This window comes from Cavia porcellus, unplaced genomic scaffold (genome assembly GCF_034190915.1).
Source record: "Cavia porcellus strain 051 isolate PalLab524CR breed Dunkin Hartley unplaced genomic scaffold, mCavPor4.1 scaffold_22, whole genome shotgun sequence".
Taxonomy (NCBI): domain Eukaryota; kingdom Metazoa; phylum Chordata; class Mammalia; order Rodentia; family Caviidae; genus Cavia; species Cavia porcellus.
The window spans coordinates 54,824,000-54,850,578 of record NW_026947505.1 but is presented as its reverse complement, the minus strand read 5'-3'; the positions used below and the strand labels follow the sequence as shown (position 1 = coordinate 54,850,578).

The 26,579-nt window shown below is 43.9% G+C and overlaps 1 protein-coding gene across 10 annotated transcripts in view; it reads left to right on the top strand.

Annotated features, from left to right (window-relative positions):
- Gabrr2 (gamma-aminobutyric acid type A receptor subunit rho2) overlaps window positions 1-26,579 on the top strand; it is a 59,861-nt gene that overhangs the window by 9,167 nt on the left and 24,115 nt on the right. For 2 of the 10 annotated variants that reach the window (XM_063233207.1, XM_063233206.1), the window contains exons 1-5: window positions 22,224-22,510; window positions 22,792-22,859; window positions 24,204-24,474; window positions 25,694-25,917; window positions 26,345-26,427. In XM_063233207.1, coding sequence (XP_063089277.1) covers window positions 22,397-22,510; window positions 22,792-22,859; window positions 24,204-24,474; window positions 25,694-25,917; window positions 26,345-26,427 — 760 coding nt within the window. In that variant the 5' untranslated portion in view covers window positions 22,224-22,396. Of the gene's footprint in view, window positions 1-1,662; window positions 1,770-22,207; window positions 22,511-22,791; window positions 22,860-24,203; window positions 24,475-25,693; window positions 25,918-26,344; window positions 26,428-26,579 lie in introns of those variants that run through there. The other 8 variants (XM_023564078.2, XM_063233210.1, XM_063233209.1 and 5 more) reach the window with 7 other exon arrangements.

Genomic DNA, 26,579 nt, shown 5'->3' with positions numbered 1-26,579 from the left:
CCGCGGCTCCTTTTGTGCTTCAGTCTGCCCCAAAGCCTCTACCGGTCCGCTCTCCGCGGCTCCTTTTGGGCTTTTACTTCTGGGCTTCTACCTGGCTTCTTCTTCCGCCCAGGGGTGGCACCGGTATATATACGGGTACAGTGTCCAATCATGTTAAAGTAAGCAAGGCAAGCTGATTGGCTAACATCATCAGTTGCCAGGCAGACTATATTGTTGAGCGGGTTGTTTACGCGGTAAGCAGGAAACTAACATATTCGATGGGAGGGGTAATCTACCTCAGGCTTTGCTCTTTACCACAGGCCGCACGTCCGCCGCGCAAGGCGAGCTATCACAGACGCGGCTCCCAACAGCAGAGGATAGGATAGGTTGGTCAGATCACGAGCGAGAGTGGCCTCCTGAAGAAGGAAAAAAAGCTTGTCTGAAAGCTGTAGTTTTTCTTAAATGTACAACTTAAAACTTTTGATTTTCTTGTCTCTTTTTTACTTAGTTTTTATTTCTTCTAATCCACCTCAACAACACAAGAAAGTTTTTAATACAAAAATAAAAAGGAAAAAGAAAAAAATCCTTCTATCACTCAACCCAACCATTTTCACCCAATCATAACTTTGGCAAGACAGTCAAGTAGAATGCTGTTGAAGGTGGTGGTAGAGTCTACTTTTGGAAGGCTCTGGAAGGATCTGGTCCTGATGATGTAGGAGAAATATAACTCCCAACCTGTTAGATGTCAAATGTACTAATTTTATGGTCTCATAACATCAAGGAGTGAAGGTGCAAACTGAAGGAAGTTAGAAGAGTTTTGTTGGAAAAAGGAGAAGAATAGTTCCTGGGTTTCCAGGAAGGATCCTGGATGGGGTGGCTCCGAGACCCTGTGTCAGGGGTAATTTACACAGCAAGGGAGGTACAATGTAGGTCAAACTATAATCAACCTATACAATTACAGGAACAACTACTTAGCTAGTATTGACTCAACAGGGAAAGGGGTCACATGGTGTAGGAAAGAGCAAAGACATTTTTGGGAAGAGATGGGTCCAGATGTTCTGGTTAGCTACGTGGGCATCTGATCTCTATCTTTGTGTGTATGTGTGTGTGTGTGTGTGTGTGTGTGTGTGTACCAGGAATCAAACTTAAAACTTCACTCTTGCCAGGTGGACACCACAGCACTGAGCTATGTGCCCAGCCCTCTGATGCCTACCTGGACTTACTGGACCAGGTGGTAGTAATGACAGTGTAATCTGAAGTTACTGTCTGTCCGTTAGGGAAACATATAGGCCTGGCCACTGCGTCTGTATCTTGAGGATTGGCCTTCAGATGCACTTTCACTCAACATTCTAGTGTCTTTATTTCTTTGTGCTGCCTTTCCTGAGGGCCCAGTTCCTCTCTGACTGTATATTCTTTTCTTGTCTTTTTTTTTGTACCAGGGATCGAACTCGTGACCTCTTGCTTGCCAGGCAGGTGCTTGTGCTGCTGAGCTGTATCTCCAGTCTCTCTAGCTGTGTATTAATTACTATTTATTTGGCTGCCGATAATACTGTAAGGGTGTTGAATGATGCTGTGGGGAGGGGTCCTGGCAGAGAAGGACTGAGAGAAGAGACGGCTCCCCAAATCATCTCACTCAGTGCCTTGGTAGACCACGGGAAAAGTATTTCTGGTTTGTCTTTGCAGCCACTCATATAACAAGAATCTTGATGTGACCAAAATTCAAGCAGGAAAACCTCAGCAACTTCTCCGGGTGGATGAGCATGACTTCACCATGAGACCAGCCTTTGGAGGTAGGACTGCAGGCCTCACGCCAACCCCAGTGCTGCTGTTCAGTTGCCTTTCTGGTTCTGTCAGCCGCAGCCCTTTACGGCAGACTTCCCACCTTACAGTCAAATAAACAGGACTCCACTTCTGGAGTCACTAATGTTCCTGTGGAGAGCCAGCAGGAAGAGGTAAAGAGGCTGCTGACTGGAGCCAGGCTGCAGGTGACTCACGTCTGCCTTCACAGAGACCAGCATGCTGGCACTGCCTTTTGCTAACAAAGGAGTGGGCAGGGAGCTCCTCTGGCTGGCTGTTCTGTGACTGACTGGAGATTTCCAGTTGTCAGGGGGCCACCAGCTTTCCAGTGCAAATAGCCATTTAATTCATCAGAGACCTCAAAGGAGCACTGATACTTTGGGGCTCAGGGAGCAGAGGTATCAGAAGGGGTGCTGTCCTTTCCAGGACTGAGGAAATGCCACAGCTGCCCTGTATCTTAGCTAGTTTGGGCAGCTGTAAGCAGGTATCACTGGCCAAGTGGCTGGGAAAAAACAGGAATTTATTTCTTACATTTATTTCTTATATAGAGCCTGTGTCTGGTGACAGCCACCTTTGCACTCTAACCTCAGACTGTGAAAGGCAGGAAAGAGCTCCTTTTGTAAGGAGGTCTCTTTTATAAGAGCATAATTCTGTTTATGAGAGGGCTCTACCTTCATGACTTAATTACTTCCTAAGGGGTTCCTGTACCATATTGTTATGTTATAGGAATGATATCAGGAAATATTATAACTTCCAACCTGCTAGATATCTGATACTCCAAGTTCATCTTCCCCCCCGCAAAAATCAAAGAATGAATTCTAAGGAACAACGAGGGTTGAGTAGGAAAATTTATTAAGGGGGAGAGATATAAGCTCCTGAGATGGAGGAGGGGTCTTTAGTTGGTTGCTGAGGACCCCACATCTCAGGGCAAAAAAAAAATTTTTTTGGTGCCAGGGATCGTACTCATTACCTTGAGTTTGTCAAGCAGGTACTTATGACACTGAGCTAAACCCCTGGCCCCTCAGAGGAGATTTTATAGAGCATAACCATGTGGGTACAACGTAGGTGAAAGCGATGATCAACCAGTAGATTAGAAGTGTAGTAATTTAGGAAATAATGATCCAGTGGGGAAGCAAGTCACGGAGCATGTGCACATAGTAACAACAAAGAACTCTGTAGGAGATGAAGAGTCCAGGAGTCTTGGTTACCCACTGAGGTGATTGATTCTATCTAGATTTCATTAGACCACGTTACCACTTAACTCAGGCACAGTCATTCCATCTTTATCTTGAGGCCTGGCTTCAACAGATGTGGCTCTGGCCGCAGTTGTATTGTAATGTAACGTAATGTAATGTAATGTAAGTTTCATGTTTGTCCTGACTCTCTTGAGGGCCCAACCCTATCTCACTGCTTATAATATTTCTACCTAACTCAGCTGTCTACAACATTTAGGGGTTAGGATTTTAACATACACATTCTGTGAGACACAAACAATCAGTTCAAAGCAGCTGGGAAAAGACCCAGTTGGTTGCTCTGAGCAGGCAAAGTGTGGGGTGAGAATAGAAGATAACCCAGGCCCCCTGGGTCAACTCTCCCTGGCAGATCTTGGGGGAGCGAAGGCCCCGAGCACTTTAGCACATCAGCTGTGGCCAGGCGGGCGACTGCCCTTTCTACTGTCTCATTCCCCCCAGTACCCACTGTGCTTCTGGGATGTCAGGAAGGAGTACGACCTTCAGGCAGGTAACAAATCCTTTCTGAGCCTCTGTTTGCACATTTATAAAATGGGGACAGTAATCCACACCAACAGGGTTATTGTCCAGATTAAACCAGATAATGTATGTAAAGCCCCTGACATGTATTCGTTCACATCCTCTCAGAAAACCCAGCTGTCAGACCTTCTTCTTGTGTGACTGTTAAGGGATTAAGAAATTAATTTATCCCAGAGGCCTTTGGATTTTAAAAGGCACTAAATTCTCTGGGCTCTGACACTTGCTAAACAGTGGGAGAAAAGTGGATTACAGTTTAGTAACTTTCCTCTTTTTCACTCAGCAATCTGATTTACCTCTGCCTCAGGTCAACAGGAGCTCATCAGATTTCTGGTAGTTCAAGTTTCCTAAGGCCTTTTTTTTTTGGTATGGGGATCAAACTCAAGACTGTGTACTTGCAAGGTTTCAAGGCAGGCGCTTACACCTCAGAGCTAAATCCCCAGCCCTCCTCAGGGTTTTTCATAGGCAATTCTACCAAGGAATTTTGTGGTAATAAAATTTTCCTGTATGACTAGCTAAAGAGACTGGCCTATACCCCAGGCAATCTAAACTGGATGTCTGCATAAGCTGGAGGCTCTGTCTTGCTTTTGCCTCATTAGGTAGCATCAGTTAAGATGGGTGGTCACTGGGAGACTAGGAACACAAATAACAGTAAGAAGGTTGCTACCAGTTTATAGTCCATGCTCCGTGCTGGACATTGCTCTGTGTGTGTGTGTATGATTTTCTAGGTGTGCAGTCTAGGAAACAAACCCAAGGCCTCACACATGCTAGGCAAGTGCTCCACCCCTTGAGATACACCCCAGCACATACATGATCCTGACATAGTCCTCTGATCAATGCTGTGAGGTGGATCCACTCTAATCATCTGAGGCCAGCACAGGTGAAATGAGCAGCCGGAGTCACAGTGTAGGGAAGGTCAAGCCCTCCCACCTAGCTGGCTTTCTTCCTTATTTGCTGACATCTCCCTTAGGCAGAGAAGCAGTGCTGCCTGAGGCTACAAGCCCTCAAAAAGTTTTCTTTTAAAAGTAGGAAAATGAAATTTTAGGTAGAAGAACTCATTTTACTATATACTATTAATATGCTTATCTTTTTACAAAAACAGTTATAGAATCTATTTAAGGCTTTTTGTATAAAGAGAGAGTCCTGCTGTGACCCTGCCTCAACGCACAGTGTGTGGGGCAGGTGTGTGTCGGGGAGCAGGTCAGTGTCTGGGTGCCTCTCAGAGGATGCTTGTAACTTTCTACTTGTTGCTGTCAGGAGCCTGAGCAATCACTGGGTCACTATCCTTGGTATAGGAGAAGGTCATGGGGACAGTGAGGTAAGTGATGGCCAAGAAGAGCTGGGGCTAGAATTGTGGTTTCTTGCGTAACATTTGCTGTAAAACTGAAAGCCTTTGGGAGAAGGAACTTTTAGGAATGGCAGCTGAAGCCCTGCCACATTCCCAGAAAACCTGGCTTGGAGGAGACTGAGGCAACGTAAAGCAGCCCCACGACAGTGCTGCTTCCGCAAGGCACTTTTGAGGAGCAAACTGAACTTTCTGAGCCCCAGTCACAGCATCTACTGAGCCCCTCACCAGCTGCCTGGTTAAGCTTCTCCCACAGGAAAAACCTTGACTTTGGGGAAGCAGCAGGGGAAGGAGGTGTCTCCTTGAACAGATGTGAGGCTCTAGGGAGCTCTGAGGATCTTAGTCACTAGAGCAAAGAGGAGCCACATCTCGTTCCCTGGCTTTCCCTGGGAGTTCAGCTGTGACTTGGGTGAAAGAAGGGGAACACATAGTGAGGTATGGGGCCACCCTCCTGAGTCCATAGACAAAATCAGGGGTGCTCAGCGTCCTGGGCACGCGGGCAAAGGGGCTGTTCCACTTGTGGTTTCAGTGGGCTCTGTCACCCACCCTGGAGACACCTGGAGATGACTTAGTGTACGGGTACCTGAGAGTCTGCATTCTCCCCAGTGCCTAGGTCGCATCTTATTTCTTTAAGAGGAACTTTCTTGTGCATTGTTGTTTAAAATAATTGATAGGGAGAAATTCCTCTAGGAACAGATAACCATGAGATGACCTTTTCAGACTGAGAGGAAAAAAGATTAAAAATCTATCAGCTTCCTAATAATCTCTGGGATCAGTTGAAACACAAAGACCTCATTTAAGCGTCCAGCTGCCTGATTCGGTTGTGTGTCCTGGTTAGAAGAACCTCCAGGGGTCCCACTGCAGTGCTGATGTTTAAAAAATAAATTTTAGTTTTTAGAAGTTATGTACTTTAAATTTATGTGGTTTTGCCAATCATACCTCAAATAGTGCCGAAAATTTGGTGAAATATACATAACACAAAATCCATTATTTTAATCATTTTAATGTGTACATTTGTTACAGGCAGCTGAGCTAGTTAGAAATGTTACAGGCAGTCAGACAGGGCGAGGACCTCGAGGAAATTGGCACAGATGACCCAATGTCTTGTGATCTTGGAGGAGACACACGCCTCTTGCTGTGGGCCAATCTCAAAACAGAAAACAAAACAAATGCAACCACATCCTTAAGTATAAACCTTAGGGATTAGGTATTGACCACTTAGAAGCCAGGAGTCACCATCCCAGCCCCCTGCAGAAAGAGTCACTGATTCCTAAGAATGCCTACTGGCTACATGACTCATTTCCATATTTGTCCCTGATTTAGTCAGTTTTACCCGAACAATGAAACTTACTGATTGACCATAGCTTGGTCCCACCTCATGCTGTCTACCTTGGGAATTCCCATTTTCCCCCGCTTTACACCCGCCTCACATCATTGTTTTACTCTATAAAAATCCCTAGAAAATACAGATCTTCGGCAACCCACTCGGGACCCCTTCTGTCTCTCAGACAGAAGCTTTCTTTTTCTCAATAAATAATTCTGCTTTTAACCTCCATTGTTCTTAAAATTCATTCTTCGATTTTAGAGAACATGAACTCGTACTGGACATACAGTAGACTGGGAGTTTCATTCCACTATATCCCCTATATTAGTGGTGTAACGTACCCTCATATTGTTGCACAATCATTGTCACCAGCTATTTCCAAAATTTTTTCATCTGCCCAAGTTGAAACTCTATAGCCTTTAAACAGTGTTTTGCACTCGTAACTCTACTTTTTATCTCTATGATTTTGAATATTTTAAGTACCTCATACAAGTATAATTATACAGTTTTAATTAGCTTTTGTGATTGATTTATTTCTTCTACATAATGTGTTAGAAGTTAATCTGTGTTATAGCAGATTACATAGGATTTCTCTTTTTAAGGCTGAGTAACATTTAATGACATGTTTATACATATTGCTTATTCATTCATCCATGGGTGGATGTACAGGTTGTTTTAACATTTTGGCTCTGGGAACAGTGTTGCCAAGAATATGGGTATACAGATATCTGTTTGAGACTTTGCTTTTGATATCTAAAAGTAAAACTGCTGGATTATATGATAATTCTTTTTGAGGAAGTAGCAGATGGTACTGTTTCCTACAGCAGTGACAGTGTTTTACACTTCCACCAGCACAGTGCTGATTTTAATTCAGGCTGTGCAGATATAGTAAAGGAAAGATGTAAGTAACATCATCATGTCTTCTTTTGAAATATACCCAGAATGGTCAGGAAAAAAATGGTAGTAAAAACATAAATCAAATTCTCTGGCTAAAATGCATTCGTTCATAAGACAAATGTTGCTTTTTGAGATTTTAGGTAGGGTCCTTGGCACTTAGGTAAACAGATAGACAGCGTCCTTGAAGTTTCCAGTCTAGTCAGGGAGACCAGGATAATGAAATCTTAGGTGAGGATGCGCAGTTGTGAGGGCTGCTGGGAAGGAAAGTCACAGGAGTGGTCAGGTGCACGCAGCAAGGACTGCTCTTGGGCAGAGGAGAAGCCATTTCTTGTCCGGACTACTGGCCCTACTGGAGTCCCTTTGGCATTGCATTACTTATGGGGATGACAACACAGCCAGTTCTGCCCAGAGTGAAGCCACGTTCAGGAGGTGACTCTTGCTGAGTCTGGAAGCAGATGTAGTGGGTGAGCACCTGCCGAAAGACAATCCCCGTCCAGATTAGTAGTGTTGAATCTATCTCACCATCACTGTTGCTCAGATCTTCCTCATGACCAACTCCTGGCCTGCCCCAGGCCCTTGTTCCTTATACCACACGTTCTTGATACACTCTTAAGGAGTCAAAAGTCTCCCCAGCAAAATCTTATTCATTAATTTTAATTTTGATTCACTAACAAACTTCGATTTTTCTCCTTAGGAAACAGTAATAAGAAAGTTGAAACTACTGCCTCACACACCCATACCACAGCATTAATCCGCCAGTGTCACTTTGGGACCCCAAACCCCACCCATAGTCAGGTTCCCCTTCTGGAAACATCCTTGCCTTGGTGCTCCTCCCTGTGAGACTCTAGGGCTTCCCTTTGTATCTGACAGTATGAAATGCAGCCCCTCTTCCCTCGCCAGACCCCAGGCTGGCCCCTAACCACTCTATCCACCCTCATCTCTGGTCTCTCACTGCCTATCAGCTAAGGGAAACCTAAATTGTAATAGTTAATCATGATGTCAACCCAAATGGATTAAGAAGGCTGTCAGATTAGTGGAGCACAGTTCTGGGTTTGTTCAGATGATTGACATGCAGACTACAAACCGAGGAAGAAAGACCACCTTGGATGTGGAGGGAACCAGCCAGTAGGCTTACAGCTTAGATGGAATAAAAAGGGAAAGAAGCAGGAAGTCTGCCCTTTTTTGCTTCTGTGGAGAAACTCCAGTTTTTACCATTATCTTTGGACATTCAAAATGAACTTTCAGTTTTTCCATTTGGACTCATACCATACTGCGGTGAGCAGCAGTGACCACTGTGAGCTCCAGGTTTTTGACCTTTGGCTGGATCCTCTGGCCCCACCGGGCACAGATGTCCATTTTGCAGTTTTCCACCTTTGATTCCACAAGCGGTCATTGTAAAGCTACTTTATAAATCCATATACGTATTTTTTTCTCTAGGAAAGCCTAACTGGTAGAGGTGACCTCCTCTTCACAGTCCCTAGCCCCCTGCACACATACGCCTGCCTGGGGCTAGTGACACAGTTCTCCTGGGCCTGACCTCTGACAAAACTCTAATTGTCTCTAAATGCCTGAAAGAGGTCTGACTCATTTCTTAAATCTTATGTCCTAAACAAATCTGAGTATGGTATGAATCTAAAATTGTCAAATTCACAGAAGCTGAAAGAAAGGTGGTTGCTAAGGCCATGGGATGAAGAAAATGAGAAGATACTGGTCAAAGGGTACAGTTTCAGCTATGGGAGATGGGCGTTCTGGCGATCTGAGAACTATAATTAACATTACTACACTATATGCTTGACATGTGCTGAGAGGATAGAATTTAAGTGTTTTTATCACATACACGCACACACAAAGGCAAAGAAAATGCTGAGCTGATGGGTACGTTAATTACTTTGATGGTGGTGATCGCTTCATGTGCTCCACTAATCTGATAGGCTTCTTAATCCATTCAAGTTGACATCACGATTAACTATTACAATTTACCCCTTGTCAGGGCTTAGGATTTAGTTGGTGGCATAAGCACCTGCCTGGCAAGTGTGAGGTTGTGAGTTCAATCCCTGGTACCACACACACATACACACAAAAGAATAAACAAAAACAGTACTCTGAAAACATTGAGTGGTACTGGTATACAATTTATCCCTTGTCATCTGACAACATTTCCTTATACCTTCTCCAAATACAATAGCAAGTTCACAATTATACCTAACATGATACAACTATCCTGCCTATTAGCTGAAATGCACTAATTCCTTCCTTTGAAACAAAGGCAAGATTTTTCTTTGGGTGATTGTTATTCTTCTGATAGTTCATAACTTAAACATTATAACATTAACCATACCTAAACATAAATCAACATAAAATCCATCAACATGTTACAAAGGAAGCAAACAAAGATATTTGATTAATATTATGTGGGTATATACGAAAGAGCGTTAAAATAGGAACAAACAATTACAACTACAGTCCTCATTTCTATAACTGGCCATGTGGTCGTAGCTGGCACTTACAGCTACCTTCTTCTACCACACACTCTGTATTCCATCGGCGTCAGCAAGTACCTCAGCAGGTCTTGGGTTTTTTTTAACCTGGCAGGATAACCAATACCTTCATTCTTGAAGGTTCTGGGCCATTTGTTATCCAGCCTGACTGAGCTGTTGTAATTTCCCATCTACCTTAATAAAAGACCAGAGTAATACTATGAAGGGCCCTAACACATCTCTCCTTTTTAAATTTATTTTTTTGAAGTTTTTTTAAAAAATTTTTTTTGTATCGGGAATCAAACTTAGGAGCTAGTGCTAGCCAGGCAGGTGCTTACGTCACTGAGCTAAATCCCCAGTCGCCCAAGACATCTCTTGCCTTCCAAATATGTTCTTCCTTTTCTCCTCTGTGGAGTAATAGTCCAGTTTCCCCTTGGTGGTCTGGATCAGTTACTCTGACAACACTGTAACCCCCTTTTTAGCTTGTTTATTCAGAGAGGGCAAGGTCAAAGGCCTGAGAAAAGCCTTCATGCCTCAGCAGGTGGAGCGGGAAAGGAGGGGAGCGGAGGGGAGAATACCAGCTGCTGGAACGAATGTGCTATGGGAAGCTTGAGGGCAAAAGGAAGAGGCCACTGGCACGTGGGCCATTCCTGGAAAACTTAAATCGTCCAGCAGTCCTCCAGGTGGTGTGCAGATGAGGGTCATCTGACAGGCATTGTAGTCCAGACTCCCCTCCCCTCCCCTCCCCTCCCCTCCCCTTCCCTCTCCTCTTGTCTCTTTCCTTCTCTTGGTGGTGGTGGGGACACTGGAGATTGAACCCAGTGTCCTGTCCGGGCTAGGCAAACACTGTACCGTAATGCTACAACTCCACTGCCTCCACCCAGTTTTGCTTATTCTTGAACTTCATTTAAGTGGAATCACACAGTGTGACACTCTCCTAAAGCAGCCTGGTTTGTCTTTGGGGTAGCAGGACTGTTGGAGAGCTTTTTTTGTTATTATTATTATTATTTTTAGATAGGATCTCTGTGTGTTGCTTAGGCTGGCCTCAAACATTTAATCTTCTGGGCTCAACCTGCCAGCAGTTGGGACCACAGGCGTGTGCCACTGTGCCTGGTGGACTGGAGAGCTTTTTTCTTTTAAATCATTTTCAGTGCCAATCTGTCTGAGGCCGCTATGTATACCACCTTGTGTGACATAATAATACTATTTAGAAAATCTCTCTTCCATGTGGCAACCTTTCAAATAATTAAAAGGTGTTCCTCCAAAGTTTTCAATCTTTGCAAGACTGATCTCTCATATCTTCAACAGCTCCTAAGGTGGTGTGGCGGGGAACACACCCAGCACCCCATACTCACCCCATCTGTGTTACTCATAGGGTGCTCTTGGTTCCAAGTGCAATTCCCTTTAGACATGGTTGGATCACGAAAAGCCATGGACATGACCACCCTTGTGCTGCTAGATACCTCTGAAAGCCTCTTACTTTCCTCCCGAAATAATGTCATGCGCGTACAAGTAAATATGCATATGTACCCTCCTCATCCCTCTTTTAAGACTTTTTAGCTATATCTTCTCTTGCGCAGCTAGAGTTCCATATACTTCTGCACTTGTTACTTTTGTGTGTGTGATAATACTGGGAATTGAACCCAGCCCTTCACAATGAGCTACATCCGCAGCTCCCCCCACCCTTTTTTTTTTTGTTTGTTTAAATTTTGAGACAGGGTCATGATTAAGTCTCTGTGTTGCCCAGGCAGGGTTCAAACTTACAGTCTTCTTACTTCAAACTCTAGGTGCTGGGATTACAGGTATGTGCTCAGTTTTTTCTTTTTCTTTTCTTAATTAACAATATATACTGGGAGTCTTTATCAATTTATAAAGAGAATTCTTCAGTCGGGCATGGCAGTGCACGCCTGTAACCCTGGCACTCAGGAGGCTGAGGCAGGAAGATTGCTGCAAGTTCAAGGCCAGCCTGGGCCACACAGTAAGCGCAGGGCAGCCTGAAGGACGTAGTGAGATCTCTTCTCAAAAATAAATAAATCAATAAAAATAAAAACAGTGAGAAAAAATTGGGCAAAAGGCAAAAGCAGTTCACAGAGGTGATCTTGAAGCTACAAGCGTATAAAAATGCTCAAACTTTTGTAGAGAGGTGGGCGTTAAAAAATTGGATAATGACGAGAGTTGGCAGGCACTGGGCTCCCAAGAGGGCTTGCATGTGGCCGATGTGTGATCATACACACAGCACACTGGATGGTGTTGGCATCATAGTTGCCATAACCCATCAGTGCTAGTCATTGGGGAAACAGAGCCATTGCAGGGGGGTGAGAATGTGAGGGATCTGGAAGAGCTGGGCAATGGGGGGCTGCAAGCAGCAGCCTGAAGATCAGGGAAGAGTCACCCTCGAGTCATCCTGGGGTCTGCTTGGCTCGCAGGTGGACCTTGTAGGGAGCAACAGGTGGCTGTTACTCTGCAGTCCTGGTGAGAGGTGTGCAACACTGTTGCTCAGAAGGACCTTCTAGGATTCCATCCCAATTTACTCATCAGGCTTTCTCCCAAACAACAAGCTTGCCCACCCCCGGTGCTGCTGCTGTGTATCTTGTCCCCAACCTCCCCAAACACAGCCACGCTGGACACTGGATACTGAAGCAATGTATTTTTATCCACAGTAATCATGTGTTCCAGTCACACTGGACTCTCACACCAAGAGCCAAGCCAGCTTAGCGTGCTGAGGTGAAGGTAACATGCTACTTCAAGGCGGCACTGAGAGACAGAATGCTCTAGAGTCTAGACAGGGTCTGACAGACAGGAAGATCCAACCATGTCTGAAGGGAACTGCATTTGGAACCCAGGGCACCCTGTGGGGAAGAGGATGTGCGATGGTGGAGGAGACATGGACAGGGCAGAGGTCTCAGGCACACATACCCACCTCTGTGCAGAGCCTGAGGCTCAGTGGAAACATCTAGACAGGTGTAAGGGAGCCCAGGAACTTCGCAGGTTTGGTGGGGAGGGAGGCTGGGGGTCTACTGCCTGAGCACAGGGTGGGAAGCTGTATGTGTGGATGTGTGTTTGTGCAGGTGCTCATTTGTGGTATACTGAGTGTGGGTAGGGAGTGATGGTACAGTCATACAGTGTAGAGGTGGCTGGATAGATGAGCTTCTGGTCATGTCAGGCCTTAGATGGGTATGGCATGCCTCTAGATGTCTATGCATCTACAGTGAGCCGATACAAATATCAGGGTGAATAGCAGACCAACCCAGGCTTTGGTCTGCACTCAGAGGCCACAGTGTGGGAGGATTATACTACTGGAGGTAGTAATAGAATCCAAAGGTCCACAGATTTGCCAATCCAGATGGGAGCTATTGTTCCTCAGCAGCCAGCAGCCCAGAGCAAGTGCTTGGTATCAGAAACCAGATGGCATAGATCCGAGGGTCCCCTTTCTCCTCTGTACCACAAGGTCACCTAAGGTGGGAGGGAGTCTGAAAAGCTTCAAAACCTGGACCAGACTGAGCTGGTAATAAATGGTTAATAAAAATTTCCCGTCTTATGAAGCACAAAGGTTTGTGCAAAAGATTTTAGAAGTCGCCTTTTAAGGAAATTATTTTGCACATCAAGAAGTGTGGGTTAATTGTTCACTTTGCTACAGTAAGCATGTGCTCTTTACACACCCCAGAGGGCCTCCTTTCTTCCATACCTGTTATAAGAACCAGTGCTTCAAAGCCCAGCTCAAACATGGGTCTTTAATGGTACTTTCTCTAAGGCCTCTGATTTGAATGCATCAGAAGCTACCTCTGGAATTTTCACCACTACTTTAGCTTAGAGTTAACTGAGTCCTTCTCTGGCCTCCTATTGTGTTTGTGGATGCTCCTGTCATTACTTCTGTGATGTGTCTGAAAACAGAGCTAGCTGCCTCCCTTTATGGATTCTAAACTCCTGGAGACAGGAACCCAGGCTTATTCATTTCCATATCCTAGACTGCACCGCTTAGGATTTGGTCTAGTGGACACGGTCAGTATACCATTAATGAGTGAACCGGTCAGTCGGTGAAGGTATACAGACCGAGGAAGTAGTGCACACACATAAGGTCTTGTTCAAAATGCAGGGACTTTTGACATAGTGACTCTCTACATCCCTAGACACAGTATCTGACATCCACAACTCAAATTTCGGTTCTCTGGCTCCAGAAAAGAATCAGTGAGGCAGACAGGTATGGCTGGGGAACAGCTGCTCACTTAGGGCAGTCAGAGAGTGAAGGGAAGAGCCAGGAGCAAGACACACCCTGGTGGCCATGGCCCCAGTGACCCTCCTCTACAGCAAAGTCCCACCTCATAAGAGCTACAAAGTCTGCCGCTGTGACTCAATCACCTCCCTAAAACTGTGCCTATAATTGCATGAGGTTTTGTGTGTGTGTGTGGGGGGCATCTAGATATAAATGATAGCACCCATATTACTTGTTTATTTCTTTCAATATATAGCATCTAAAATATCAAATTAAAAGTAATAATAAATTGCTTTGCACCTTTTTCTTTCCATTAATTTTAAAAGTGTGAGAAACATCTCATCATGAAAAGAAGCTTTGTCCAAAAACCAGAAGAGCTCGCTGACCATAATATTTATTATCATCGGGCAAAGCCTTGATTTCTTCATTCATTTTAAATCACAAATTCTCTGTGGCTGGTAATACAGAACCATACCAAGAGTCTTTTTAAAATCTCCAGGCCAACAGAGACTGTGCATTGCTAACGACAATCCATCTTTCTTTGCATGTATCCTACAAATTTTTCTGCTGAGGGGATTCCCTCATTTTATTCTGTCGCGTGATTTGAAACCCTCTGCTTCTGCCTGCTTCACATGTCCCCAGGCAGCAGCTGGGCGCCTGGGATCTCCTGAGGAACCTGAAAGGTTGGCAGGGACTCCTTTCTCCAGCCCAGAGTAAGTGCTCTCAGGCCAGCCTCTCTGCCCTCCAGCAGGGCTCTTGCTTCTTTTGCTGGCCACAAGGACAGTAGATTTGCTCTTCCGACCATGCCCACCACGACACCGTCTTCTCACCACAGACCTGAAAGCACTGGGTCGGTTACATCACAGACTGGAACTTCCAAACTGTGAGCAAAAGCAAGCCTTTCTCCTTGTTAGCCGATTACCTTATATTGTTACAGTGGAAATCTCACTGAGTGAGCAGGACACAGTGGCCTGTGAAGCCTCAGCTAGGCTGTCAGGAAGAGCCTCCCAGAACAGAGGTGGCGTTGAAAGTGACCTGGCAAGCACCCCAGCCTCACCTTCTCAGACAAACTTTTAAGTCCTTGTTTCCAGATACTGGCTTCCCAAATATTAGTAGGCATTATGTTTTTAACTATTTATTAATGCATTGAGCTCTAATATACTTTGAGTGCAGGACACTAAACAAATGTGTAATGAAAAGGCTTTTTAAAAACACCCAGGTAACCATCACTCAGATCTGGAAAAAATTATTTCTCTCCTTTAGAAACCTGTCTCCTCTCAACATGCCGCTGACTCCAGGTCAGTTACCTCATGGGAGTCACTGTCTCCTTAATTTTTTAATGCTTTTAGCACCAACGTGTATAAACTTCGACCCCACAATTTAGTTATGTATGCTTTGGAATTTTATATAAGTGGAATCATGCTGCACAATCTCATCCATGAGATGAGAGTCACATATATCATTGCATACAACCATCATAGAATATTAGTATTATGTTGTATGAATATACCACAATGGACGTATCCAATACTATGGATAAGCTCAACTTTTCTGTAGATTGACATTTGGAAGATTTTCAACTTTTAGCTACTTCAAAAATATTTTATGAACATTTTAATGTGTGTCTCCTGGTGCACACTTGCATATATTTCCAAAAGTGGAATTGCTGGGTTGTGGGATATGTAAACCTCCTATTTTGTTAGATATTATCTCTCGAGGAGATTGTACCAATCTATACCCTCACTTGCGGTGTATGAGAGGTGCATGCACTCCACATCTTTGTCAGTACTAGCAGTAGCCATTCTTTCATTTGAGCCAATTTTGTTGGTAGATAGTAACTGGATCTCATTGTGGCTTTAATGGAGCTGTGGACAAGACCCAGCACTTTCTGTGGCTCAGTCTTTACCTCCTCTCTTTTCAAATGCCTACCGAAGTCTCTTGCCAGCTTTTGTGTTGGGCTGTCTGACTTATTCTTAGTGGGACTGTTAGGCGTTATTTATATTTTCTGCATATGAACCCTTCATCAGGTATATGTATTTCAAACATCTCCTACTCTACGGTTTGCTCTTTCACTTTCTTCTTGGTGTTTTTGATAAAATTTTGGATTTTTTCAATGTGATTTTTTCATTGAAACATAATGCACAAACAGAAAAGTAACCAAAACATAAGTACACGGTTAGCAAATTATCAAAAAGGGAGCATATTTGTGTAGCCAACAACTAGAAGAAGACATAACATTTCCACAACTCCAGAAAAGCTCCTTTTTTCTATCACTGTACCTTCACTCTTTGGAACCGCTGCGACTTCTAACAGCAAAGATAAGTTTTGCTAAGTGGTCTTAATTTTAATATATATTTACTGATTTTTCTGCTAATGGTTGTGCTTTTGTATTTTGATCAATATTTTGATGCATTGTTACCCTGAGACAGGAATATATTCTCTTTTGTTATATTATGGAGCGTTTTTTGTTTTTGTTTTTCCTTTCATATTTTGATCTGTAATCCTCTTAGTGTTATTTTGGATGATTTTCATATGGAGAGCCAATTTTTTCCAGCAGTACTTATTAAAGACACTATTTCTCTCCTGTGATCTGCTGATTTAAAATGGATAACTGTAGGACTTTTCTCATTTCTTGCCTTCGTGCACTGACGAGGCCTCTTAGTACCACATCAAGCAGAAGTGTCATTGATGGGCATTCTGGCCTCCTCCCCAGTCCTAAAGGAAACATAACACTACAGTTAGATACAGAATTTACTGTAGTGGTCTCTTTTCACATTAATGAGATGCCTTTGTATTCTTATGTGTCTTTAAAATATAAATAGGTACTAATTTCATGAAGATTTTTTCCTGTTCCTATTGAGATGCATTTCTCTCAATGTGTAAAATTATATTAATTTATATTATTTTTATAATGTTCAGTCTCTTTCTTCCATTTTTAAATTTCTTTTTTCTCTTCTCTCCCTCTCTCTCTCCCTCCCTCTCTCTCTCTCCTCTCTCTCTCTCTCTCTCTCTCTCTCTCTCCCTCCCTCTCTCTCCTCTCTCTCTCTCTCTCTCTCTCTCTCTCTCTCTCTCTCTCTCTCTCTCTCTCTCTCTCTCTCTCTTTCTCTCACTACAGGGGATTAAACCCAGCAGTGCTCTGTACCATTGACCTACACTCTCAGCCTTGTTTCAAATTTTTAGAATTTTGAGACATAGTCTCACAGTTGCCCAGGCTGGCCTAATGTTTGCAATCCTCTTGCCTTGTGGCCTCCTGAGTAGTTGGGATTATCAGAGTCTGCCACTGTTCCTGGATCTCAGTGGTCATTTAAAAAAATCTCTTTGCATGTGATAGACTGAGACATTGTAAAGTTTATTTTTTTTCCGTGTCTGAATCCCCTTGTTTCTATGATGTGTTTTTCCTGCTGTTCATCATGTAGATCTTATTTTCTTATATGCTTGGTTACTTTTGCTTCTGAATTATATGTTTACAGTGTTTTAATGGAAGCTTTTGAAGACCTCGGATGATGTTATTGTCCTCCAGGGAGGATTTAGATTTATTTCTGCCAGGTATCTGATGGCAGCAACACTCTAGGTCGCCCTAATCAACTCTCAGCAATGCCAGGATTTGAAGCTAAGCAGTACACCTCGCAAGGATGTATCTGCCATCATTGCTAAGGTGTGTTTTTCAGGGTCTGGGTGCAAATTAGCCAACCTGGTGGGCTCTGGCTCCTAGCTGCATGACATTGTCAAGGGCATCACCCATCCTTGAAATTCTCCTGTAGAAGGGGCAACTGCTCCAGGAGAAGTGAACCCCAGCACTGAGCCCATCTCACTGGCCTCTGTGTCCCTACAACTCCCTGAGCCTAAAATGTTCCCTAATACTCTGCTGTCCTCAAAAGAAGACAGTTTCTTTTGTCTACTTTGTCCACATTTTAAACTTTCAATATAAACTTTACTGCGAATTACTTAGCTGCAAGTGGAAGTTAATTATTGATTTTCCAATGTTAAAATGAATATTGCAGTTTTGGAACTTACCTTATTTGCTATCTTTTAAAATTTGTTACTGGATTTAAAACAATTTTTTTGATGATGATGGTACTGGAGATTTATCCAGGGCCTATGTGCTGAATTACATCCCAGCTCTTTTTTTTTTTGTCTTTTTTGAGGGTCTTGCTATGCAGTTCAGGCTGGCCTTGAGCTCACTTTGTAGCCCAGGCTGGTCTTGAACTCACAAGGATCCTCCCACTTCAGCCTCCTGAGTGCTAGGATTACAGGCATGAGCCCCCACGCCCGGCTAACACATCCCAGCTCTTTAAGTTTTATTTTTTAAAAAATTTTTGAGGCAGGGCCTCACTCGGTCACCGAAGGGGGCTCAAATTTGTGATCTGCTCACCTCACCCAAGAGTGTTAAGACTACAGGTGCATGCTACAATGCCTGGCTTATTTGTTAATATTTTTTACAGGATTTTTGATTTTGTGCTCCAGAGTGAGGGTGACTTATCATTTTGCTTGTTCATGTGGTCCTTTTCTGACATTATAAAATAAACTGATATTATTTGATACTTCTTTTGATTCATTTAATATTCTTTTTTATATTCTCCAGGAGAGTACATATAAGATTGCTCTTAATGCTGCCTAACTCTTGAGTAGACTGCTAGAGAAGCCATGTAGACCTGTTATTTTGTTTGCAGGAAAATTTTAATTACAGTCTTAAATTTAAAAAAAGAATTATAACACTTGTCAGGTTTTCCTATTTAGCTTTCTATTAATGTTGACTGATATTGATGGTAATTTGTCCATATAATCTACATTTTAAAGTTTATTAGCAAAATTTATTTGGAGGAACCTCTTTTTATCTTTTTTATGTGTACAAAATAGATATTGATGTCTTTTTCATTGCTGATATTGGCTATTTTAGTCTTCTCTCTATTTTGAAAAATTCATTTTGCCAAAGTTTTATCATTTTATTCAACCTTTTAAAGAATAAATATTTGGTTTTATTGACCCTCTTAGTTGTATATTTGCTTCTATGTCAATATATTTTGTCCTTGTCTTTATAATTTCCTTCCATATATTTAATTTGTGGTACTTTTCCTAACTTTTAAGGTAGATGATTAGCTTATTAAATTCAATCATTTGTTTCTCTGATTTCCAGTTAAAGTTATAAACTTCTCTATACAAAAATTAATTCATGTTCCATGAATTTTGTTGTTTTTTCTTTTTTTATTATTATTTTGAAGGTTGCGAAATACAACAGAACAAGACAGAACATAGCCAATTGAGACAGTGCAGTAAAATTGGTACAGAACGTCACAGCAGGTTACCAGTGTAACAGTAACAGGTACCATAGTATATCTCGTTATCTTCACAGTAGTTGTCCTTTCAATCAGGAATAGCAAAATCAAGCCAAATATAGAACATTATAGAACTTATCAAAACAGAATATTGAATAGAGCAATACAATTAATCAGAACAAAGCAAAACAGTGATAACAATATTTGCCTTCAAAGAATGGTAGAAGGAAATCCCCTATATTTGCTATATTGCATATGGTCAACCTCCCAAGAGATGCTCAGACCTCTGGCTCCCATTTGCTAATGGGGTGGGGGTGTGATATGTATTTTATTATTATTTTTTTGTCTTTTTCATTTTTTTTTTATCAGTACCAGGGATTGAACTCACGACTGCCTGCTTACAAGGCAGGCGCTTATGCCGCTGAGCTAAATCCCCAGCCCCTGTGATATGTATTTTAAAAATCACTTAGTTTATACTTATTAAGTGGAGTTTTCAATGTACTCCTCAATTTCCAAATATGTGGAGATTGTGTATATTGTATCTGAGACAGGCTCAGACTAGTTTTCTTAGGGTAATTTTGAGCTGCTGGACTCGAGATTTTCATACCTCAACCCCCAGGAACTAGGCTAAAAATATGTGCCACCATGCCTGGTTCTAGTTATGTTTTCATTATAAATTTGCAGTGCTCATTAAAGTCATGTCTTACATAAATTCTAGTCCTTTGAAATCTGTTGAAATTGCTTTCTGACATTTAATATTCTGCTACTTCCTTTCTATTGTCCAATCCATTCTCTGTTCCTATTTTTCTCTCTGCTTTCTTTTGAATTATTTCTGATTATTTCAACTTGGGAAATATATACTCTTACTATTTCTTTATTTTTGGTACTGTTGATCAAGCTCACAACTTTGCACTTGCCAGGCAGGTGTTATGCTGCTGAGCTGTATCCCTAATCCCCACGCTTACTATTTCTTGGTGAAATACATTCTGTCTTACTATTTCTTGATGATCCTGCAGAAATGAAAATGACATAAAACATTGGCTTGTCATACTTGTATGTTAATCAGCTACTGTCACTATTCTCCTGGATAATGCAATTCAAAGATATTTTAGTTTTTTCAACCCCCACAATAATTGTAACATCACCCCTGTCTCCCCAACACGCAGCATGTCCTAGAGCTTCATATTGCCCAGAAAGTGCTCCATCACTGAGGGATCCTCAGCCCTTAGAGTAGAATTTCCCTTCTCAGATAGAATTCAGCTCCACTCAAAACAAAAAATTATTAATGAATGGAGAGAAAAACCATTGGGTTTGGAGTTTCAGCTAAAATCAGCCTCGGATGGGCCACAAAATGGAGAGGTCAGGTGAGCGGCAGTGAGGAGGGGCAAGGGCAGAGCTCATAAGACAGAAATGGGGCCCCTGACTCTATTAGAGCCTGAGGGGTGAGTTCCCCGCAAAGCAGCTCCGTAGCCTCCTGAACACACATTCTACCAGAGCACGTGCTGTCAGTACCTGGCCCCTGAGGTCTTGACCTGCACTTCACGTAGGCAATGTCTTGAAAGCACTGATCCTTCCAAGGTTTTGTCAAATTTCCCTTTACAGGGGTGGTTGGAGCTGTGGAGAGCAGGCCAGGCACTGAGAACAGAGGCACAGTAACAGACACCACGCACGCTGATATATTTCATCTGGAAAATGCTCTGAGCCAAACTGGTCAGACACTGAGGGTATTATCTACAAACCAGGCCACTAGACATTTGTCCAAAGAGAGTATTGTTTTTTCCCCTTTGGTTCTTGGAGCCATGTAGCAGGTCACCTGGAACTTTAGAGAAAAGGAAGAAGAGGGGGTGCTGCCCTGAGTTTCCAAGCTGATGTTGGGCCATTTTAAAAATCTCAGATTAAGGAAGGGTCCCAGAAGATGAGGTAAATTAACCAGCCTCGGTCCCTACCTGCGCCACCCTGTGGGGGTCTAGGGTACTGGGAGGGTCTGGGCCAGGTTTCCTGAAGATCCTCCCCACTCACATTATAAGTCCCTGGGGAAAGAGGGGTGCAGGCTAGGTGGCCCTGAGGTGGGGGGCTCTTTCCCCACTGACCATTTTACTTCTGATACCCTCAAAGCACTCTGGAGCCCGTCATAAGAACAGAAGATGCTATCAGAGGAGGGATTTCACATGGGCCTTAATCCATGCCGTCAGTTGAGAACACACAGTAAACCAGAAAGGTCAACTTACACTCTTGCTTTATCTAAGAGGGAAAAAGAAAATAAAAAAATAAAGAATTGCACTCATTTGCTTGCATGTTTAAGAACACAACATTCTCTTAGTCTTGTAAGAATAAAAGGCTTCTATTCTATTGGGCTCAGCCAAAAAAAAAAATGCAGCCTTCAGTGGTAGAATTTCAAGGGTTAGCAAGTCTTTAGGGAAGATTTGGGGAGAGTCGATGAGAGCATCCAGTGTCCTGGGCCACCTGCAAAGGATCCTCACCCCACATTTGGGTGAAGAATAAGCCTTCTGGCTCCTCATTCCACCTTGTCAAGACCTCTGGTTCTTATTTCATATTCTCAGCCAAACCCTCAGACTTTTCTGGTTCCTCTCATTTCCTAAGACCCAGATGTACTGTGTCCCTGTGGGTCTCCCTGCTTGGCCACCCAAGAGTAGAGGTCTTCTCCTTCCCAGTCAGGGCTAAAGGGGCTCAGTAGAGAGGGGCCAACTCTTCACAATGGCCTCTCCTCAGGAGGCTCAGCCCTTGACTTTCCAGAAACATTTTTTTTGGCTACAAGGAAATTTGTTAATATGCTTGATAGACACAGATTTAAAATTTTATCCTAAATTTTGTATATGAAACCTAAAAACATTTTACTAAAATATATACAGAAAAGTGCAGGGTTTTTAATATACAGCTCACTAAACTGTCACAAAGTGAACTAACTCACCAAAGTAACCATCATCCAGTTCAAGGAAAAGTTTAGGACCTCGCAGAAGAACCCAGTTTTAGAAATCTCACCTTATTTGTTTTTTTCCAGTTTTAGAAATCTTGCTAGGGGCCAGATGAAACTGAATGCTAGTTTCTATGCTACACTTCCTGAAAGATTTCCATATTTTGCATAGTGTTGTCTTTCGCTGTGATCTAACTTTGCAGAGATCTTGTTTCCCACGAATGGACATTTCTAGAAGATAGGACCCCTGCTCCATGTTGGGCTCTCTGTAGACAGAATGCCAGTGACTGGGGGAGTGCAAAACCCCGGCGTGCAGGTGAACCAGCCCCAAGTAGGGGCCGTTGGGCTTCATTCTGTGCTTCTGGATGTTGGAGGGCGCTGTGGTTTGGATCTGGGATGTCCCTGATGCCTGTTGTGCTCAGAAGGGAGGTTTCTGGAAGGCGATGGCTATGGGACTGCTACTCTGCTCCCCAGCTCCTCCTCTTCCAGCCTGCTTCCTGGACTCATGATGTGAGCAGCTTTCCTGCATGGCAGGCTCTTTCCCCATGGCACTTCTAATAAGACTGAAATCTCTAAAAACAAGTGAACCGAAATAACCTTTCCTTTAGATTGTGGAAGTTGGGTATTGTGTCTCAGCAATAAGAAAGTGACCAGGACAACAAATGACCAGGGTCTTGGCACAGAATTGCGAACCACTTTGTCACCCCTGCTGTAGTCAAGAGGGTGGGGCAGCCTCTTCACTCAAGGCAGAGAGGAATTGGCCTTAACCAGATGTCTCTACCCTTCTGCAGGCCCTGCCATCCCAGTGGGTGTGGACGTGCAGGTGGAGAGCCTGGACAGCATCTCCGAGGTGGACATGGTATGCATGCCCAGGGCTGCAGCTCCCGGGGAATATCATGCAGCAGAAGCGAGAGTGTGTGTCGGGGTGGCCTGGGGTGGGGGAGAACCTGGGCCTGTGAGCACGTAGTGGGAGCTGAAGGTGACAAATAGAGACTTGGAAGTTGATTCAGGTACAGCAAAATCTGGAGCAGGGCTCTCAAGCTTTGTGGGTAAAAATAACTTTGAGGAGTTAGTTAAAATACAGGCTCCCCAGGCCCCATCCCTTGCTTTCAGGATCTCTGGGAATGAGACCTGTGTCGTATGTTTCCAACCCACACCCAAAGTGAGCAAATGGGCCTGTGAAACACACTTTGGAAGAGCACTGGAGGTGGATATTTGGGTAGAAATTGTGCAGTTCTTTGATATTCAACTCTGTGGCGCTATCTCCCCTGCCAGTTTCTGTACCATTGCCACACAAATATACCGCCCGGCTGCCCTGCGGGGTCTTGCCTTGGAGGGGAGCAGCCTTGTCCCACTTTGTTTCTTCCTTTTTCTGTACCCTGTTTCCACTGGCAAGTTTTCTCCCTTGTGCCTCAGGGACCTCACGCGCTTCTCTCTGATCTCCCCTGCTTATCCCTCAGGTCTCCGTGGAGGCGGGTCTTCTTAGAGAGGTCCCCTTGGCCACCTGATCTAAGTGGTTTCTGTTTTCCCCTCATAGCCTACATTGTCATTATTTGTAATTGTGCAATCCTATATGTTTATTGGGGGCTTCTTGTATTTGGAGGGTTTCTTGTATGGCTGTCATTTTCCACACTTGACTGGTCATTTTCCATCAATGCAGGAAGTTATTTTTTCACTGTCCTAGCCTCGCATGGAACCACTGGGGGCCTTTAAAACATGTGTGGAGTGAAGAGAAGCGGGGAGTGTTTCTTCTTCCCATGTGTGTACTGTCATGTGCTCTTGAAGGAGCTTCCTGGGTCTTAATCGATCCAGCACAGTACAGATGATATGATACTAATACCATGTACGCCTCAGAGCTCCCACACTTGGTAAGGATGGGGTCTGAGTGTGTCAGGTATGAGTGTGACAGTCTCCAATATGCTGGAGTGTACACTGTCAGATCCTTAAATATCCAATAGTTTGACTGGTCTAAACCTAAACACAGCTGTCCACTTTAGATGTGAAGACCCTTCATCAAGTGTGGCTCAGGATACCAGGGAGAGGCGACTAGAAAGTCTTCCCTCTCATAGAGCAACCAACTCATGGGAAGGCAAGAGGGCTTCAGCACAGAAAAGCTTGTCTTAGCTGCTTTCCTATCACTGAAATGAAATATCTGATGTCACAGCTTAAAGGGTGAGAGGTTTATTTTAGCTCACTGTTTCAGTCCATGGTCTGCTGAATCCAAAGCAGAAGCAGGATGGCAGAAGGGAATGGCAGAGCAAAAGGTACTTACCTCCTGGCAGCCTGGAAGCAGAGAAAAAAAGGAAGGAACTGGAGTCCTTCTAGAAACAACCCCAGTGACCTACTCCAGAAAGGCCCGCCTCCTAAGAGAGCATTCAGTTGTGAACTCAAGAATGGATGGACCCACTGATGAGTATAGTGGCCTCATGACCCAGTCACTTTCCAAACATATGAGGCCATCACAGAGGTGGGAGGTAGGTACCATCTGGGCTGACTGTGTGTGGCCGGTTTGCACATCTGCAATGTGGTGCTTCCCTGGGGACAGTGTCCCCGGAGAATGCCATGCCCTAACGCTGTGTGATCTAGGAGAGGTATTGGCTGCTCCCTTCCTATTCACGTGCAGATGCTCTCTTTGTGAGCAGAAGGAGAGCTTGAGGCCAGCACTGGTGCACTGGGGGCCAGGATCGGTCCTGGGACAGATTGTCATGTAGGCAGTATCTTAGGTCCTTTCTCTTGGACTGTCACTATCAGGTCTGTGCTCCTCCCTCCATCCTTCCTCCATCTGTTCCCAGTGTGGGTCTTCTGGGCAGTCTGCTATATGTCCTTGTGTCTTAGCCCTGGCTACTGCATGAAGACCAAACTCTTGATCTAAGGCACTGAATATGGAGCCAAAGGATAGGTTTAAACAGAGTAAGTTTCCAGACTGAAGTTATGGTAAGTATGTAGCTGTTCATCTGTTTGTCTCCCCACTTTTCCATCTAACAGATATTTATGGAGCACCTAGCATGTCCCTCGCTAGGCATTAAATTTAACGGTGAATGGGAATTCAGTGGTGAGCAGGACACAATTCTGCTTTTAAGGATCTTACAAGTCTAGTGGTAGAAATCTTCCTTAGAGAGACATTTGACTGCCAGATTCTGGAACAGACCGCTGAGCTGAAAATGGATGGTTAACCCGGCAGCCACGGAGCCATGCTGCGTAGGGAGAGCAAGGTTTGGGGGAAATCCCACCCTGCTGGCCACTGATGGTATCACACAGTTTTTGCTTTTGTTTTTTTGTTTTTGTGGTACTAAGTATTGAACTCAGGGGCCATGCATGCTAGGCAAATTCTACTATTCAGTTACATCCTCAGCACCCTTTTAAATTTTGGTTTTTAATTATTCTATTTTGAAACAGTCTTGCTAAGTTACCCAGGCTAGCTTTGAACTTGGGATCTTTTTGCCTCAGTCTCTGACTGGCTGTAATCATAGATGTGTGCTGCCACACTGGCTACAGCTACAGTTTCATTTGCAAAGATTAGAGAATGGGAAGTTTAGTCTCCTGCAGTGCCGTGACACTGGCCACTGTGCCAGGGCTGCAGAACTGCCACTCATGACTGAGCCTGAGGTGTCCACCTCAGTGAAGTATTAATGGGGTTGTGGGGAAGGACGCTCCCTAGGTCACTTCTCTCTGGTCTTGCCCTTGGCTCCTCAGGACTTCACCATGACCCTGTATCTGAGACATTACTGGAAAGACGAAAGGCTGGCATTCCCCAGCACCAGCAACAAGAGTATGACCTTCGATGGCCGCCTGGTAAAGAAGATCTGGGTCCCGGACGTCTTCTTTGTTCACTCTAAAAGGTCATTCATCCACGACACCACCACTGACAACATCATGCTGAGGGTGTTCCCAGATGGCCACGTGTTGTACAGCATGAGGTAACTGTTCACAAAGCCACTGTCCCTTTGCCCAATATGATACCAATATTGTGGTCAGTCCCTTTGGTCTTGAAGAGTTTGTCACTGTGGGCTGTGGGGTGGCACAAGCTTTCTGATGTCAGTCAGAACTGTCTAAAGATGAAATGGCCACCACCCCATAGATGGTGACCTCCTCATCACCGTAGCTCATAAACTTAGGTTACAAGACTACGTTGATCAGAATGAGTCGCTGGACACAAACACCTTCTCTAGGAGTCCATAATACTAGTTCATTGGTAATAAAGGTTTTGTGACTATGTTTCCAAACTTACAAAGTAGACACGAGAAGGCAGCTGCTTTTGGTGTATTCTGTACCTTTCTAACTCTGGGCAGGTGCATGAGTTGGTAACCCACCACATAAGCCAGCATTTGCATTTGTGTCATGTAGGATTACTGTCACTGCCATGTGCAACATGGATTTCAGTCACTTTCCCCTGGACTCGCAGACCTGCTCGTTGGAGCTGGAGAGCTGTAAGTATCAGTGTTTTTAATTCCTTTGCTTATTTCCTCTCGTCTTCTGCTAGTGGAATTGCCTTGAGACGGAGTAGTGCCTGCCAGCTTTAGGACCTGTTTCCCCCTCAGATGCTGTAGGATTTCTCTGTTGCTTCATGCTGCATTGGAAG